At 29.1% G+C, this 15,733-nt stretch overlaps 2 protein-coding genes across 6 annotated transcripts; one reads left to right on the forward strand and one right to left on the reverse strand.

Moving 5' to 3' along the window:
* Positions 1–7,196: 7,196 nt before the first annotated feature.
* Positions 7,197–11,497, reverse strand: LOC105205125. 3 transcript variants are annotated; one of them, XM_039457791.1, is made up of 4 exons: positions 11,069–11,497; positions 10,799–10,989; positions 10,039–10,253; positions 7,197–9,362 (listed from the first exon to the last, which is right to left on the reverse strand). In XM_039457791.1, the coding sequence occupies exons 3-4, from the start codon at positions 10,193–10,195 to the stop codon at positions 7,273–7,275; spliced, it is 2,247 nt and encodes a 748-aa protein (XP_039313725.1). In that variant the 5' UTR covers positions 10,196–10,253; positions 10,799–10,989; positions 11,069–11,497; the 3' UTR covers positions 7,197–7,272. The 3 variants fall into 3 exon arrangements, with proteins under 3 accessions (XP_039313725.1, XP_039313726.1, XP_039313724.1); XM_039457792.1 differs by having other exon boundaries at positions 10,039–10,238; positions 10,799–10,932; positions 11,069–11,495; XM_039457790.1 differs by having other exon boundaries at positions 10,039–10,238; positions 11,069–11,495.
* A 206-nt stretch (positions 11,498–11,703) lies between these two features.
* Positions 11,704–14,736, forward strand: LOC120356872. 3 transcript variants are annotated; one of them, XM_039457794.1, is made up of 6 exons: positions 11,704–11,837; positions 11,915–12,124; positions 13,045–13,281; positions 13,401–13,636; positions 13,799–13,958; positions 14,346–14,736. In XM_039457794.1, the coding sequence occupies exons 1-6, from the start codon at positions 11,825–11,827 to the stop codon at positions 14,453–14,455; spliced, it is 966 nt and encodes a 321-aa protein (XP_039313728.1). In that variant the 5' UTR covers positions 11,704–11,824; the 3' UTR covers positions 14,456–14,736. The 3 variants fall into 3 exon arrangements, with proteins under 3 accessions (XP_039313728.1, XP_039313729.1, XP_039313727.1); XM_039457795.1 differs by lacking the exon at positions 11,704–11,837 and having other exon boundaries at positions 11,844–12,124; positions 14,324–14,736; XM_039457793.1 differs by lacking the exon at positions 11,704–11,837 and having other exon boundaries at positions 11,844–12,124.
* Positions 14,737–15,733: the final 997 nt, after the last annotated feature.

Raw genomic sequence — 15,733 nt, forward strand, 5'->3', positions numbered from 1 at the left:
GTAAAAATACTTTAACCTAAAAAACGACGTTCCCCACATTTTCAGTAAAAATTAATAGCATCATTGTGTTTAGTGGGTCAAAATCTATAAATAATCTTTACTATGTTTTTCACGTTTCCAAATTTAATCATCATACTTTTATGGCAATTAAAATGGCCGTTTTTTAACATCGTTCTTTGTGTGTGAATTGCTCTATAAAATTCATAAAAAACTCGTCGAGCCTGTAAGTTAAATAATGCAAATAAAGTAATTACTTTTTATTATTAAATACGTTCTCCCAGATACACCTCAGCTAGTTACCGCAATCTTCTTTCATATATTATATCTTCAAAATATATAATACCTGCGATACGCATGTGAATTTTACTACGCAGCAATACACGTAGTCACAAATATCTCAGGAATAATTTAAAAATATATTTCACGTAAATTATTAATATCTTTACGTGTTGTTAAATGCGGACATTAATAAATCATTTTAATATTTCTTGTATGTACAGAGTCCAATATCCTTGAAAAATTGAGTTTCAGTAATTTTTTTTCGGATCCAGAACTCGAGTCGATTTCTAGCATCATATACACAAAGCTTGGATATAAACAAGAAAACGTTCATAGTGAAATTCTATTCTTTTCTCGATATTTTAATCACGATAATATTCTTACATCATGAATTGAATTAGCATCGCCTAATCAGTAGAGGAGCCGAGTAATTAACAATTTAAATCTTATGGTTCTCTTATTTTTTACAGGTATCCTTGTCTGTTGATAAGGATACCTCCGAGTGTTGATAATTATTCACGGACAAGACTATTTCAAAACTCCTTGATATGTTTATTATTACCGCATAGCTGCTGCTCTCATGTTTTGATTGAGTCGCCGAAACGTCACCGATAGGAATCAGTTTTCTTAAAAAACTCTGCACACTGTCTCAAGGATACAATCAATTTAATGTCGCCCACTCAAAGAATGCGGAAAGATTTAAATATATGTATGCTGTGCATCCAGTTTCCCCTTCTCTCTCTCTCTCTCTCTCTCTCTTTCTCTCTCTCGAAAAAAAAGAGAAGGTAATAAAAAAGAAGGTAGATATAAAAAATATGACAATGGGAGTAACGAAATTAAAGAAACAAATTGCAACACTTCCATGTCCAAGTTATATCTTGGAATGACGAAATTGACCGGGTGGAATTGTTATAGGTGAAAGATTTGATGTGTTAATTTAAACTAAGAAGAATGTGTACATGTCGCGCTTGATTTAGTTTCTTCCCTTCTTCACTTCTTATGTTCTCTGTTACGCACGCTCGCGCCTTTTTTCCCTCTCGCTAAGTGCATGTATGTAAGACTTATTCTTCTTATCACAAGATTGTACCTTATTTTGTCACTATCAAGAAGTATGTACAATAAACAGTTCTTACACTGAAACAAGTAAATACCTTGTGTATTTTCTTTCGTAGTTGTTTGATTTGAACGCATAGATTAAACGCGTTAAGACTAACTTGAACAGGAATCTCATATAAAATCAAATTATGTAGGTGTTTTCATCATGCACTTTATTCTCTTTATATATACTTGCATGTATACATACATGTACGACATATGTATATTATAAATGTCGCATAATTAATAAATTATTTTGATCATTTTTTAACAGATTATTCATTTAGACGGTGCACCTTCTCGTTCACCAAAAGCAACTCAATTTAATAATGGAAATGTTAATTATGAATTACAAATCTCATCAAGTACCCGAATTTCATGTTTAGAAAAATATTAATTTGAAAACACATTAAGGCTAAAGTCGTCCTTTTTTACCGACCGAACGTTAATTTTCGGGCACGCCGTTCTTCTAATTGCATTTACAGATTTAAAAATCTTTTTCCACAATTAAAGTATAGACAGTAATGTATAACGGACGTTATAAAAGGATAATGAAAACGAAAAAATTTAGAAAATTATTTTCAATTTTTTTTATTTTTCTTATTCTTATATAGCGTCCGTTATACATTACTGTCTATACTTTAATTGTGGAGGATTTTTAAATCTGTAAATGCAATTAGAAGAACGGCGTGCCCGAAAATTAACGTTTGGTCGGTAAAAAAGGACGATTTTAGCATCCCCTTAAGGCGATGCTGGAGTGACGGCCGAACTCCGACGGTCCTGCGCCATCTTCTAAATGGAACTAAAAATGTCGATAATATCGGCATTTTTAATTCCATTATCATATGAGCTCCTGTATTATCATGGTGTTCCAATCAACGAACATCGCAGCGAGACATAGGGGAAAGTAGGGTTATTGTACGCACTGGGTAATTGTACGCTTCGTGGTTTGGCACCTTCCCGATGAATAAAACTTATATCACGACGATATTTGTAGGCTGAAGGCATTTTTTAAATATATAACCATACGTTATATCATTTAAAAACGTAGTTAATTTAAAAAATAAGAAAAAGTAAAATCATGATTTTTCTTGCGATTTTGGCGTTCAGAAAATAAGGCAATAAGTCTGTATTTTTACTTTATTCTGTTAATTTACTTTATTCTGTTTAATTTTGTTATACCTAACAAAAGTACGTTTTTTCCTGCGTTCTTTGAGCTATTGTTTATTAAATTTAATTAAATAGTCATCCAGTAATTGTTTATTTATCAAATCAAGTCCGCCGTCGACAATTTTACGCATCCATCTTGAAAGGCGTGAGACCACGTGAGATCAACTATAGTGCCACTAGTACAGTGTAGTGCAGTGTAGTGTAGTTAAAAGAATGGGCTATAACCTCATTTTTCCTCCGCGTCCATTTATCCAACCGCACGTACAATTACCCAAGGCCCGAGAAATTTTTTCGTTTAACCACTTGCTTCTTTTTGCTGAATATAGCATTATCAAATAAAAAATTGTTCAATATGACAATACATAATGATAAAAAAATGTTTAAAGTTTCTATTTCTGTACTCGTATCGATTTCAACTTTAAAAATCACTTCACTGCGATAAATTTCCCTTAGGTGCGTGCAATTTACCTACTTTCCCCTATAGGTGCTCAGCTTTGCGTGCGTCTGTGGGCTCTTTTGTAGCCCGGGAAATATGTCAGGTCGTAATTAATTTGGTACGCGTTGTACTGTTAACCAGATTGACGAATATAATATTACAACTTATAGAAGTTATACAGCGAGAATTACAAGAGTGATGCAATACACTAGACGCACTGATTATACCGACACGCGGGCATGTATGCGGACATATGGATGTAACTCGACGACGTACACCCAAGGACTTTGATTCTGTCCATGGGGAAATTTTTCAAACTGAAAAGTCGCTATCTTTCTACATACTTATAGTTCATGATTAACGTAACGACCAATAAGCTTTAGTCATTTCATTAATCATGAACTGCAAGAATGTAGAAAGTGGTGACTTCTCAGTTTGGAAAATTTCCCCATGGACAGAATCAAAGTCCTTGGGTGTACATACAGAGTTCGAATGCTTACGCAGCGCTGCTCGGCAGAACCCGGCTTCGACCATAGACTAAGAATAGCGTAGAGGGAACTCGCCGGTCGCCACTCGCCACATGTGCAATAGCAGAGCACAAGTGCCGAGGAATCCATTTATTACGTATATTTTCTTCAATAAGAGAAACTATCCAAATCAGTACGGTATAATTACAATTAGATAGGCACGCTCGGGCCATCTTGTAGATGGAGTATGCGCGAAAAAAGTTTTTAACCGGCCTGTTGGATTTCTCTCATTGAAAGGACATATGTACATTAGAAATACCGGGTGTCTCATTTGAAATATCCCAAGTAATGATCTCAAAAAATATTGAAAATACGGAAAAACATTTCAGATAAAAGTTGTATGAGCTAAAGAAGGATAAATAATAGTACAATAAATTTTTGTAAATTTTAATATTTCGAAAAACTGATAATGGAAGATCGCGTAAATAATCTGAGAAAGTTGTTTGCAAGAATTCCAAGTATTTGTCACCATTAAGATGACCATGGAAAAAGAAAGGTCCAATAATTTTTGTTCCGATGATTCCGCACCATACGTTCACCGAAAATCTGCGTTGGAAACCTTTATCTCTTTTCGCATGTGGATTCACATCGGACCAAGTATGCACGTTATGTCGATTTTCCATACCACAATTGGAAAAACAAGATTCATCAGACCATAATATTTTATTAAGAAAACCAAAGTCAGTGCGATAATTAACTCGAAGCCAGTGGCAGAACATTAATCGGCGATCTGCATCTCCTTCATGTAAAGCTTGTACTAACTTATTACGAAACGGTTTGAATTTGAATTTTTTTAGTACAGCGTGTACGTAACTTTTCGATAATTCTAAATTACGTGCTACTGTTCTTATGGATGTACGTCTGTTTTCAATAAAACTTAATAGCACACTTGTCTCTTTTTCTTCATCTGTTTTGATTGTACGTCGTTGTCTTGTTAGCGATCTTGTTTGACGCAATTGATCTTCAATTCGTCGAAATGTACGATTATTTGGTATTCTTCGTTCTGGATATTTTTGTTGATAAAGTAATCGTGCTTCATTTTCATTACGCATACTTAAATACCAGATCTCGAGCATATCACACTTTTCCGTAATTGTAAACATTGTTCTCACGCGCTCGTATGTAGACGATTGACTAACAGACTCATACTACCCTGTAATTCATATTACGTGCTATACAAATACTTTATTTACAAATCAAACAGTCGTGTATTTTGAAAAGTTGAAGGTCAGCGATCCTGTTCGATATAACAGACTTCATACGAGCGCGTGAGAACAATGTTTACAATTACGGAAAAGTGTGATATGCTCGAGATGCGGTATTACAACAGAAGTTGGGGGTATATTAAGGATATTGTTTATGCAACTATTCCTGAAAATGAAGAAAATTTACGACATAAAATCACTAGAGCTGTTGAAAGTATTACAACAGAAATGCTGCAGTTAACAATAAGAAACATTATAAAACGCGTTGAATGCTGTATCGATCATGATGGTAACAATTTCGAACCATTTCTTAATTAATTTGTTAATAAATATTTCATGAAAAAACAATGTTTACTTTCTCAACCTATTTGATATTCCAAATTTGTTCAACAATACTCGATCCAAATTATTACTTTAATACTTTGCATGCCGATTATCTCGTAAACAATGCGTCGTAGCAATTTTTTTCCTAATATAATTTTGATTGAAAATTACCTCTACTATGTAAATATGCAAAAAAAATTATAGGTACCCATTTAAAAAACCTACATTGACCTTCATAACTCAAAAAGGTGACGAGTAAAAAAAATTTCTTTACGTGCATTTTGTAGCCGACTAAAAACCATGTAAATTTTCCTTATTAAACTTTCTTCTAACTTCAACCAGTTACGAGATATTTGCTCGGACATTTATGGACGGACACCCTGTATATAAATAATATATATATATATATATATATATATGTTTTTAAATAAATAATTTTTAAATAAATAAATTATATGTTTATGTTTATGTACAATTCTCCCTACATGTCATCATAAAATATTTAAAAAAATGAATAAAAAATAAACTGAAAAATATTACATTAATTTTAATTACATCTTTAGAAAAATTCTTTTATCCCTATAGTTATTAAATGCTTATCTTGCGTTATGCAGTTATCAGTGTCCTCCGACTTTTACTTTTTTAACAGTTTATTCTTGTATCTTTTTTTCACTTTTGTTTCTTATTTTTTCTCTGATGTAGATTCTCAAATTATATGATAACTATTCCAAAGTGTTAAAATTTTAACAAAAATTGTATTCCTTTTATTATTTACTTTTTCTGTTTTGTTTGCCTTTTTTTATTATTACACTTTCGTTTTTTCCCGCTTCTATTTGCAATACTTACTTCATAGCTGCGTTCTAATATACACAGCCAATCTGCCAATACTGAAAATCACATTACGTATACCATAAATTATCAATACTGGCAGTGAATTTCAGAACAAATAAAGCCGTTTGTTACAAAACTTAGGCATCTTGAGAAAATGACAAATATTTCTAGCATCTATAGTACTAGTACAGAAGAATGATTAACGAGTAACGACGTAGTGTAAGACGTTAGAACGTCGACTGATACGTTTGGGATTCCAGATTTGATCCCTGCAAATGAGACTTTTATTTAAATCTTATACTTTTTAATTTTATTATATATAATTTTTAAACTGTTTTTAATTATTTAATATAAAATGTTATTTTAAAAAAATCAAAAAATTTAAAAATGCTTTTTTATTATTAAAATAAAATTTTTTATTTAAAAATTATATATAACAATTTAAAAATATATTTAAAGTAAAACATGTCTCATCCGCTGGGATCGAACCTGGGACCTCAAGCGCACTAGACGACGTCCTAACGCCTTATGCTATATCGCTTGCAACAATCGCTTTTCTGTAATGATACTATCGTTGCTGGAAATATTTAATCGTAATCTTGTAGATTGACAAATCGAGTCGTTATGGTTTACCGACAGGTCTCACTGCAAATTTGATTAGAGCGCCGCTCACGGAATATTGAGCAACTAAACTTTTGCTCTTCGTACCAATTCCGAGTGCAAATTACATAAACAAATTTTATTCAGGCCTTTCTCTTATACTAGAACTTCTAGGATCATTCTGCAAGCGTCGTATTGTTCTTTCATTGATTCTACTCGCGGTACCCTTACGGAAATGAACTATTGGAAAGCCAGTAATCACTGCCCTATAAGCGCATAATATTCCTGGAATATTATATGAATATTATTAAAAATTAAAATAATATTATTGTAATATTCCGAGAATATGATATAATATTTTTTAATATCTTGGGACTATTCTGTGGATGTTATATGTCCACTTCATATAATATTTTACAAATATTATTTTAATGTCCATGGAATATTATTTTAATATCCGCGAAATATTATTTTAATATCCGTAGAATATTACTTTAACATCTGTGAAATATTATTTTAATATCCGTGGAATATTATTTTAATATCCGCGAAATATTAAAAAAATGTTCTTAGAATATTATTCTGGTCCAAAATTGACGTTCATATAACATTCCTGGGATATCAGATTTTATTTTTTTAATGAAAATTAATCTATATTTAAAATATTTTTATTTAATAAATTGTTTAATCAAAATTTTTTATTACAATAAATAATAATATGCCATAAAATATATATTCCAATATTTTTATTTTAATACAAATGTACAAATTTTATACATATTATATACCTATTACAACATACATATTACAAAATAAATTTCTCTGTATTATGTTCGTTATGCAGCAATGGTAATACAACGAATTTGTTTTTATACGGTAATACGAACATTTTATTTTTAATTTTGTTCAATGGCCACATTTTTTCTTGCGAAAGCTGAGAAACCACATAAATTTGGAGTAAAGAAGATTCACATGGGATTGTAAATAAATTATCTTTTCGCTCGTATCTTTTCCCACAAATGATTAATTCTTCCTTCTCAAAGTCGTAAGAAAATTTTGTTATTTGTACAATGTCTCCATTTGTCAATATACAACAATTATCATTAATAGTATTTACTCGAAAACGATAATTAATTGAAATAGCTTCTGTATACAAAGGTGCTCTTTTTCCATTGGGCAAAATACAATAAGTATTTTGCGATTCGCTGACTACAAGTTTAGTTGTACGATAATCAGTCCTTTTCACGTTAGATTTAATTTCATGATACCGATTATACAATTGTTCTAAAGGTTGCGCATACTTTTTGACTACTCGTTTTAGATGCTGTAAAAAATTTTCATATTTAAATGCACTGTAATTGTCTAATGGTCCAAATGTTTTTACATCTTGTATAACGTGTATCAATCCATGTACATTATGCGATACAAAAGATTCATGATACAAATGTGGCATTGCATCCACAAATTTTTCTAACAGTTGACCTGCATATTCGATGTACTGACTATAATCATCACTACACAGAATTCGTACAGATACGTGTAAAACCAAGAAATGGTTAAACAAATTTTTATCTAAAATGTTTTTTAAAACAACAGGACCGGTATATAAAAGCAATAATCTGTATTCGGTTGCTTTAAAATATTTAACTAATTGTAACGATCGAGGTTTACGTGAAAATTCGTTAGGAACAAACGATGCAATGTTTTCAAACAAAACGGATAAACGTTGTATACTTTGAGCATTTAAAGAATATGGTTGTTTTGATTTACTTAACCATAAATATAAGAGTTTACGCATAACACCGAGGCATATTAAGTGCATGTATTCCAAAGGAATTTGATTAACAATATCAAAATCCGGAATGTCTGTCAAAATACTATGCCCTAAATGATAATTAGGATCAGTTTTATTTTTAAATTCAAAATCATTTCGCAATTGTTCATGATTATTTAACATATAAACGCGCCTATGAGCATATTTGCCTTTTACATGGCATTTAGTACAACTATAATATCCGCAGTGACCTTTGACATTTAAAATATATGATTTTGCTGGTGCATCAGCTATAACAGAAACAATTCGACAGTTATAATGTAATCCTTCAATTGTTATACCATTTTGACATACATCTTTAATATCATTTACAGTAGCACTTAAATAAAGATTACTATCATATGGCTTTTCAGGACCGTAATAAGCTCCAATAAGAAAAATATCACTAGTATTTTTTACAGAACCTACAATAGGCCACAATGATGCACTTGATTTGAATAACGGAATACCATCTATGAAAATTGATATTTCTATTCCACTGAGAAATAATTCTTTGTTTGTATTTAAAATTGTTTCTGTAATTCCTTTTTGTAAACCTATGTGTATATATCTACCTGGTACCATGGATATGATATTTACTTTATTGCGAGGAGTATTCATCAATGTCTTTGATTGTATTGGTAAAGTTTGAAAACAAGAGTGCAATTTGAAATGATGTAACAACTCAGTCACAGCTGTATGACAAATATTATTCCTCAGTTTCCAATTTCTTAAAAATTCTTTTGTATTCTCGATCTCTTTATTTTTATGCTCTTTTGTAGAACACTCCGTTTCACTCATCACATTTTCGTATTCAGGAAGATATGGTGTCACTACTGTTGTATCATCTGTATTATTAAAGCATTCAATATCTGAATCAATTGGATTATCATCCGAATCTAGACAATTTATATCAATATGACAATTTTCTTCATCAAATATATCTACTATTTCTTCGAATTTATTTTCACATTGATTCTGATGCTGTAAAAATCTATCAAATGGATCTTGTTTAGAAGAGCCTGGTCTATGTAATGATTCAGTCGTAACAGTACATTGTTCTTCGTACAAATCGAGCAATTCTGAAAAAAATATAATAATGGATTACAATTAATAAATTCTTTAGCATCCATAATAGCGCATAATATTGCAAAATGTAATACAACATTTAAGCAATATTACAAAAATATAATATTATACAAGATATTGTGAGAATATTTCAAAACATATTTAATATCATAAAAATATTTTTTATAAATATTTTAAAATAAAACACTTAAATTAATATTGCTTTTCTACATTATACTTCTTATTTGAAATATATTGTGCTAAAATAATACATGTTACATGATATATAAATATTTTCACTAAAATATTTTTAATATTGAAGTAAACTTCATGAACTTTCCGGAATATTTAAGATGCCTATAATATTTATGTAATAAGAAATTAAAATATTTTATATATTATCTGCATATTTATAACATTTAAAATCAGTATTTTCTGATACAATAATTATAAATGTATAAAAATACCATTAAATTGTATAAATTTTTATTCTGTGTTAAATAATTGCAGAAAAACGTTATTAATAATTGTGTTACTTTTATTACAAAATAAAAATGTTTTAATTGCTTGTTAATACAAATAATTTTAATATAATTTTCTTTTTAAAATAACACTTCCATAGGATGAAATAAATTGTTTCATACATAATACAAATAATTTTACAATAAAATAATATTGCAAAAATTATACCTTTTCTTGTTTCTTCATCTCTATCATCATAATCATCATTATCTTTTATGTTCTCGAAAATACATCTCATCACTTTTTCCGTTTCACTTGTTATGCGACGGCGGAACTGACGATTACTCAATTCCGAAATGTGTTTTTTAAAACGTTTCGACATCATACAAGTTATCCGGCAATATATACTCAATTGACAAAACGTTATCCTGTTACATTTTTATCTAATATTAAATTAAAATGTTAAGAGAGTGAGATTTCATTGTAAAAACAAAATCATAATGTAATTTCCAAAATGTAAGTTTTACTTAAAATAAATAAAATAGCAAATTTAATATCAAAAAAATTGAAACTTTGTGGTTGCAAATTTAAATACTTACGCCGCGCTGTCCGCAAATTTAAATAATCGGATAAAAAATTCATCATTTACATTTATATGTTTTAAAAACAATGTGATAAACAAAATATCAACAACATATTTGTCTTATTATTAGAAAGAAAGAAATATACTCTCAAAGGGATAAATTTTTGCTTGGCATTATAATTATTTAAATTTGAAACTACGAAGTTTTCATTATTTTAATATACTATTTTATTTATTTCAACTAAAATCTACATTTTTGAGATTATGTTATGATCTTGTTATGAAAACGAGAATAATGGATAAACGCTAGTGCGATTATCCATTTTACATGTCATAAATAATTATTATATTATAATTATTATATTACAATTATACCTATATGTACTATAGTACTTATATACTTACGACACTTATAATGCAAATTGATTTGAATTAATTTTGCTTTCAAAATCTTTTAATTAAATTGATACTTTGTGCTGTATTTACAACGGATGGCCAAAATGTATACTCCTTGTCATCAGTTAATCATTGTTTCGGTACTATAATCAAGCCATTGTTCAATATAATTATGTAAAATATGTCGCTTTTTTCTTTTTCTAAAAAAGATGATAAAAATATGTGCGCATGCTGCTAACATTTTGCTTATTGGACTATTTCATACAATGTAGTACTTACCAATACGACATTCATAATGCTAATTGATTACATTACAGTACTTAATTACTATTAATGTACTACTATTATAATTAGCCTACGCTGCAGAACATGTGACCACGTGGCATTAGATATTATAAATACGTGGCACCGTATTTCTAGATTTTTCCTTTGTCGAACGGAATTTCACTGTGTACATACTACTAACTAGCTTATGCTGAACTGTGCTGAACAACGTGTGTCACGTGTGTGCTGAGCAGCCAAGTGTAGTGTTGCCTTTACCAGCCATGCGCTGGCCGCGCTGTCCATGGAGGGGACTAGCTCCCAGTGATATCGTTGAGGCGCCAATTTGAACCACCGAGTGCAGAAGAAACTGCACCCGCTGGTGGAGAGAGAATGCCGCGGGTGCTGTTCCTTCTGCACTCGATGGCTGCAAATTGGCGCCTCAACGGCATTACTGCTAGCTCCCCTCCATGGACAGCGCGGCCGGCGCATGGCTGGTAAAGGCAACACTACATTGGCTGCTCAGCACACACGTTGTTCAGCATAGGCTACTTATGGCTCTGGCAGACCAGCGCGATTTGCGACACGCGACGCGCGATTATCCAATAGGCGTTTACAATTTTTTGAAAAGACGTACGCCTATTGGATAATCGCACGTCGCGTGTCGCAAATCGCGCTGATCTGCCAGAGCCATTAGTAGTACACAGTGAAATTCCGTTCGACAAAGGAAAAGTCTAGAAATACGTTTCCACGTATTTATAATTAATTAGCATTATGAGTGTCATAGGTAAGTACCACATTGCATAAAATAACCTAAGAAGCAAAATGTTAGCATGTGCGTACATTTTTACCATTTGTTTCCAGAAAAAGTACAGAAAAATGACAAATTTTACATAGTTTTACTGAAGGATGGCTTAGTTACAGTACCGAAACAATGGTTAACAAATGACAAGAAATATACATATTGGCCATCTGATATAAATATAGCACAACGTATGAATTTAATTAAATCTTGTGCCGAAGTAAACTTAGAATGGGAAAAATACGAGATAGAATGTAGATATGGAACAGCAGGTTTGTATTTACCCATTATCTATTCTTAAATTATGTATACCTTTATTTAGACTTGCAATAATTTCGGCCGTAAAATTAATTTAATTTAACGTGAATTTAATTATTGGTTTAATTCTTAATTTTAATCATGCATATTCTATGCTGAATCATTGATTTATATAAATATTATTTCTGAAATATCACTCTTTATAATTGTCAAAAAATAATCTAGTAAACTCTTGTAGTTATATTTAATTTTGTACTTAAGCAGTAATATTAAAATAATAGAGCTTTAATATTGAACAATTAATATTTATTATTTGAGTAAAGAAATCTAATTTTGCAGAACATCATTAGAATATATTAATTTTTAATTTTACAATTAAATAAAATCCCGGGAAAACAAATTTATATATAATCATATAGGATCATTTATATACCATTATATAAGAATTATAGATAATATACGACCATACATAATTACGGTACATAATTGTATATAATTATTATAATTATATTACTTATCAGAAGCATTATACCTCCTCATCGTGATAATCTTTATACATTGGTCTGGGACACCCTGTATATAAAATTATAATACGTAACTTACATAAAATGCTTTTCGTAAGTGATTATATTTCATATATGATTATATATAATTACTTGACGCTACTTTATTTATTTGTAAATAATTATAACAATAAATAATTTTTTTTTGGTAAAAAGAAACTTATACAAGGGCTCGAGAAAAGGAAAAATTAGCAGAGAAAATATCCGACATTAATACTGCTTCAGATGAAGAAGAAAATAAACGTAAAAGAAAATTACGCTGTAAGAAAACTTTAACTTCTGAATCTGAAGATAATGCTTCTGATAATGAAGATGCTTCTGTTGCTGCAAAATTGCCAAAAAAAATAAACCTTCACAATTGACGTATCCAGAACCACCAACTTCAAAAATTATATCTGTGTCCAGTTTAAATATGGATTACATTGACACAAATAAATTAGATTCCAATAGTGAGATTGAAGAAGACATTGATGAGTATCACAAATCAAACAATTCAAATCCTCGGAAAAATACAAGTAATAACTCTGTTGTAAAAAATTTGGCATGTAACAAAAGTCAAGAAGCTACGGGTAAAAGTTTGGCATATAACAGAAATAAAAAAGCTACGGGTAAAAATTTCATGTTTTATTATCATGGAATATTATTGTATAACAAATCTTATTATATAACTTAAAATTTTGTTTTCATAAGTAATTAAAAATTTTTTCAAATATTAACTTTTTTCCAGAAACAGAAAAAAAATTCAAAAAATTCATGATTAGTAGTTTGGTAGATATTACTAATCGCTTAAAGAGTTGCGAGTGTTTGTTAAAGAAACTGCACAATTCTTCTCAACAATTGGAAAATCAGATTTATGATACTGACAACAAAATCTTGGATGAAAAATTCCCCATGAAAAGTCTCGATGACGTAAGAGATATTGAACAGCAATTAAAACATGATGAGACATTTAAAAACCAAGTTGTAAGTATAGATGAACGTATTATCCAATAATACTTGTATATTTTTTACTTATCTAGAAAAATTTGGACATTTTTTTAAGTTTTACAGTATTTCCACTTTTTTTGGAAATGTAATTGGTATATCATTGTAAATATCCGTTATCAAAATTTATTTTTTTTACAGAAATCGGCACTTTATTTCAACTCACAAAGTACTATGAAAAAAACCGTTACGAAAATTATGACATTGTTTACAAATGAAGTAGCTACAAAATTCAGTTGGACTGGACAAAAAGAAAACAAACAGAGATTTGAAACATTGATTTTATGGAAAATAATATATGGTAAGAATAGACTTATAATTTACTTAAATTTGAAATTTTAACATCGTTTATTTATGTAAAAGTAGAGTTGTTAACATATTACAAAATATTTGATAATGCCATTTTTTAATTTTTATAATTATTTTCCATATGAGTAAAATAAAAATTCTATTTTTTATGTAAATGTTAATACTGCTTTTCGAGATTTAAAGGAGTAAACATTTCTTGAAATATATTATAAAATTGTTAATAATGACACGTTCAAACTTTATTTTTTGCATGACACAAAATTTTATATACTTAATTTTTTCTTTGAATTTCATTACATTTTAACAACAAAATGTATTTACATTATCAAAGTTTTAATTTATTTTTTCGTTCTATAGTTACGTTCTATGATAATTTTAGGTGTTGTAAGAAGCAAGTTCAAGGATGTCACTGAGGGGGATGTAAGCGCACCTATTAAAATTTGGTTAGCTCACGCAACGGATCGACTAAAAAACAAGAGACAAGAATGATTATTTTTCTATAGCATTTAATTTAAAATTTTATGAAAAAAAAGAAGTCATGCATATACGTTTCCTTTTTTGTTTATAATTTTTGTTTATTAATATATATCTTTGTTGTCTAATAATTTTTTTTTAATTTTTGTTTATTGAGATATACTTTAGTTGTATAATCTAAATTATAAATACCGTTTCTCAAAAAATTGTTTTTTTTTATAAAAAGATTAGAATTGTTATTCAACGAATTAAAAGTATACGAAATTATGAATAAAGATTTTATTTGATGAAAGTAATGAAATTTATAATTTTTTCCATTTGTCCATATATCCTTCATACAGAGTAGCGATTACCTATCACATAACTTAATTGTTATAATATTAAATAATGTTAAATAATATTACTCTTTAATTTTCAGAATATCATTATAATATTAAATAATATTAAATAATGATACTTTTTAATATTGAGAATATCATTATAATGTTAGATAATATTTAAATATTATTAATAATATTAAATAATATTACCTTTTAAATATTCAGAATATCATTATAAAATATTTTTTTTCTCAAATAATATTTTAATAACATTAAATAATGTTATTTATTTAATATTATATGGAGTGGACATATAATATTCATATAACAATCTAATCATATTCCAGGAAGATTATTTAATATTATTTAATATTATTGGTATATTCTTATATTATTCATTTAATATTCTAAGGATATACCAAGAATATTATTTAATATCAAATAATATTACGCGCTTATAGGGTGTTGACTTACAATAGTGATTATTCATTCTTTAATAGTGATTATGTAGCATCTAATGATTGGATTATTCGCAATAATTATTTCTTAATAGTTTTTGAATGAATGATTATTGATTTCATAATGAGATTATTTGCAATAATCATTCCCCAATAGTTCTTTTATGGAATGATTATTAATTTCATAATCAGGTTATTTGGAATAATCACCAGTATAGTCGTGAGCTAAAAGGTTGCAACACATTTTTTTTGATGGTAGATGATTTGATGCTTAATTGGTCGGATCCACAGGTAAGAACCAATGACGTCGCCGTTTGATGAGCAAGTCTACATTTTAAAAACAATCGAAGAAAATGTGTTGCAACCTTTTAGCTCACGACTATATACTACTTTTAATAGTTAATATATAAATGATTATTAGTCGACTATTCACAATAAACCCAATAAGAACTGGATTGTTTTATACGTTTATTAAACGCAAATATGGTATAAAACAGGTATAGGTATGTGGCAGA

This window comes from Solenopsis invicta, chromosome 15 (genome assembly GCF_016802725.1).
Source record: "Solenopsis invicta isolate M01_SB chromosome 15, UNIL_Sinv_3.0, whole genome shotgun sequence".
In the NCBI taxonomy this organism is placed as follows: Eukaryota; Metazoa; Arthropoda; class Insecta; order Hymenoptera; family Formicidae; genus Solenopsis; species Solenopsis invicta.

What these genes read in the sequence shown, in the direction of transcription:
- LOC105205125 (XM_039457791.1), bottom strand. Translation starts at nt 10,195, where the DNA reads ATGATGTCGAAACGTTTTAAAAAACACATTTCGGAATTGAGTAATCGT. An exon ending in AGATGAAGAAACAAGAAAAG is followed by an intron (nt 9,363 to 10,038) that starts GTATAATTTTTG and finishes TATTTTTTTCAG; the next exon opens with AATTGCTCGATTTGTACGAA.
- LOC120356872 (XM_039457793.1), top strand. Translation starts at nt 11,884, where the DNA reads ATGTGCGTACATTTTTACCATTTGTTTCCAGAAAAAGTACAGAAAAAT. An exon ending in AGACATTTAAAAACCAAGTT is followed by an intron (nt 13,637 to 13,798) that starts GTAAGTATAGAT and finishes TTTTTTTTACAG; the next exon opens with AAATCGGCACTTTATTTCAA. An exon ending in TTTATGGAAAATAATATATG is followed by an intron (nt 13,959 to 14,345) that starts GTAAGAATAGAC and finishes TGATAATTTTAG; the next exon opens with GTGTTGTAAGAAGCAAGTTC.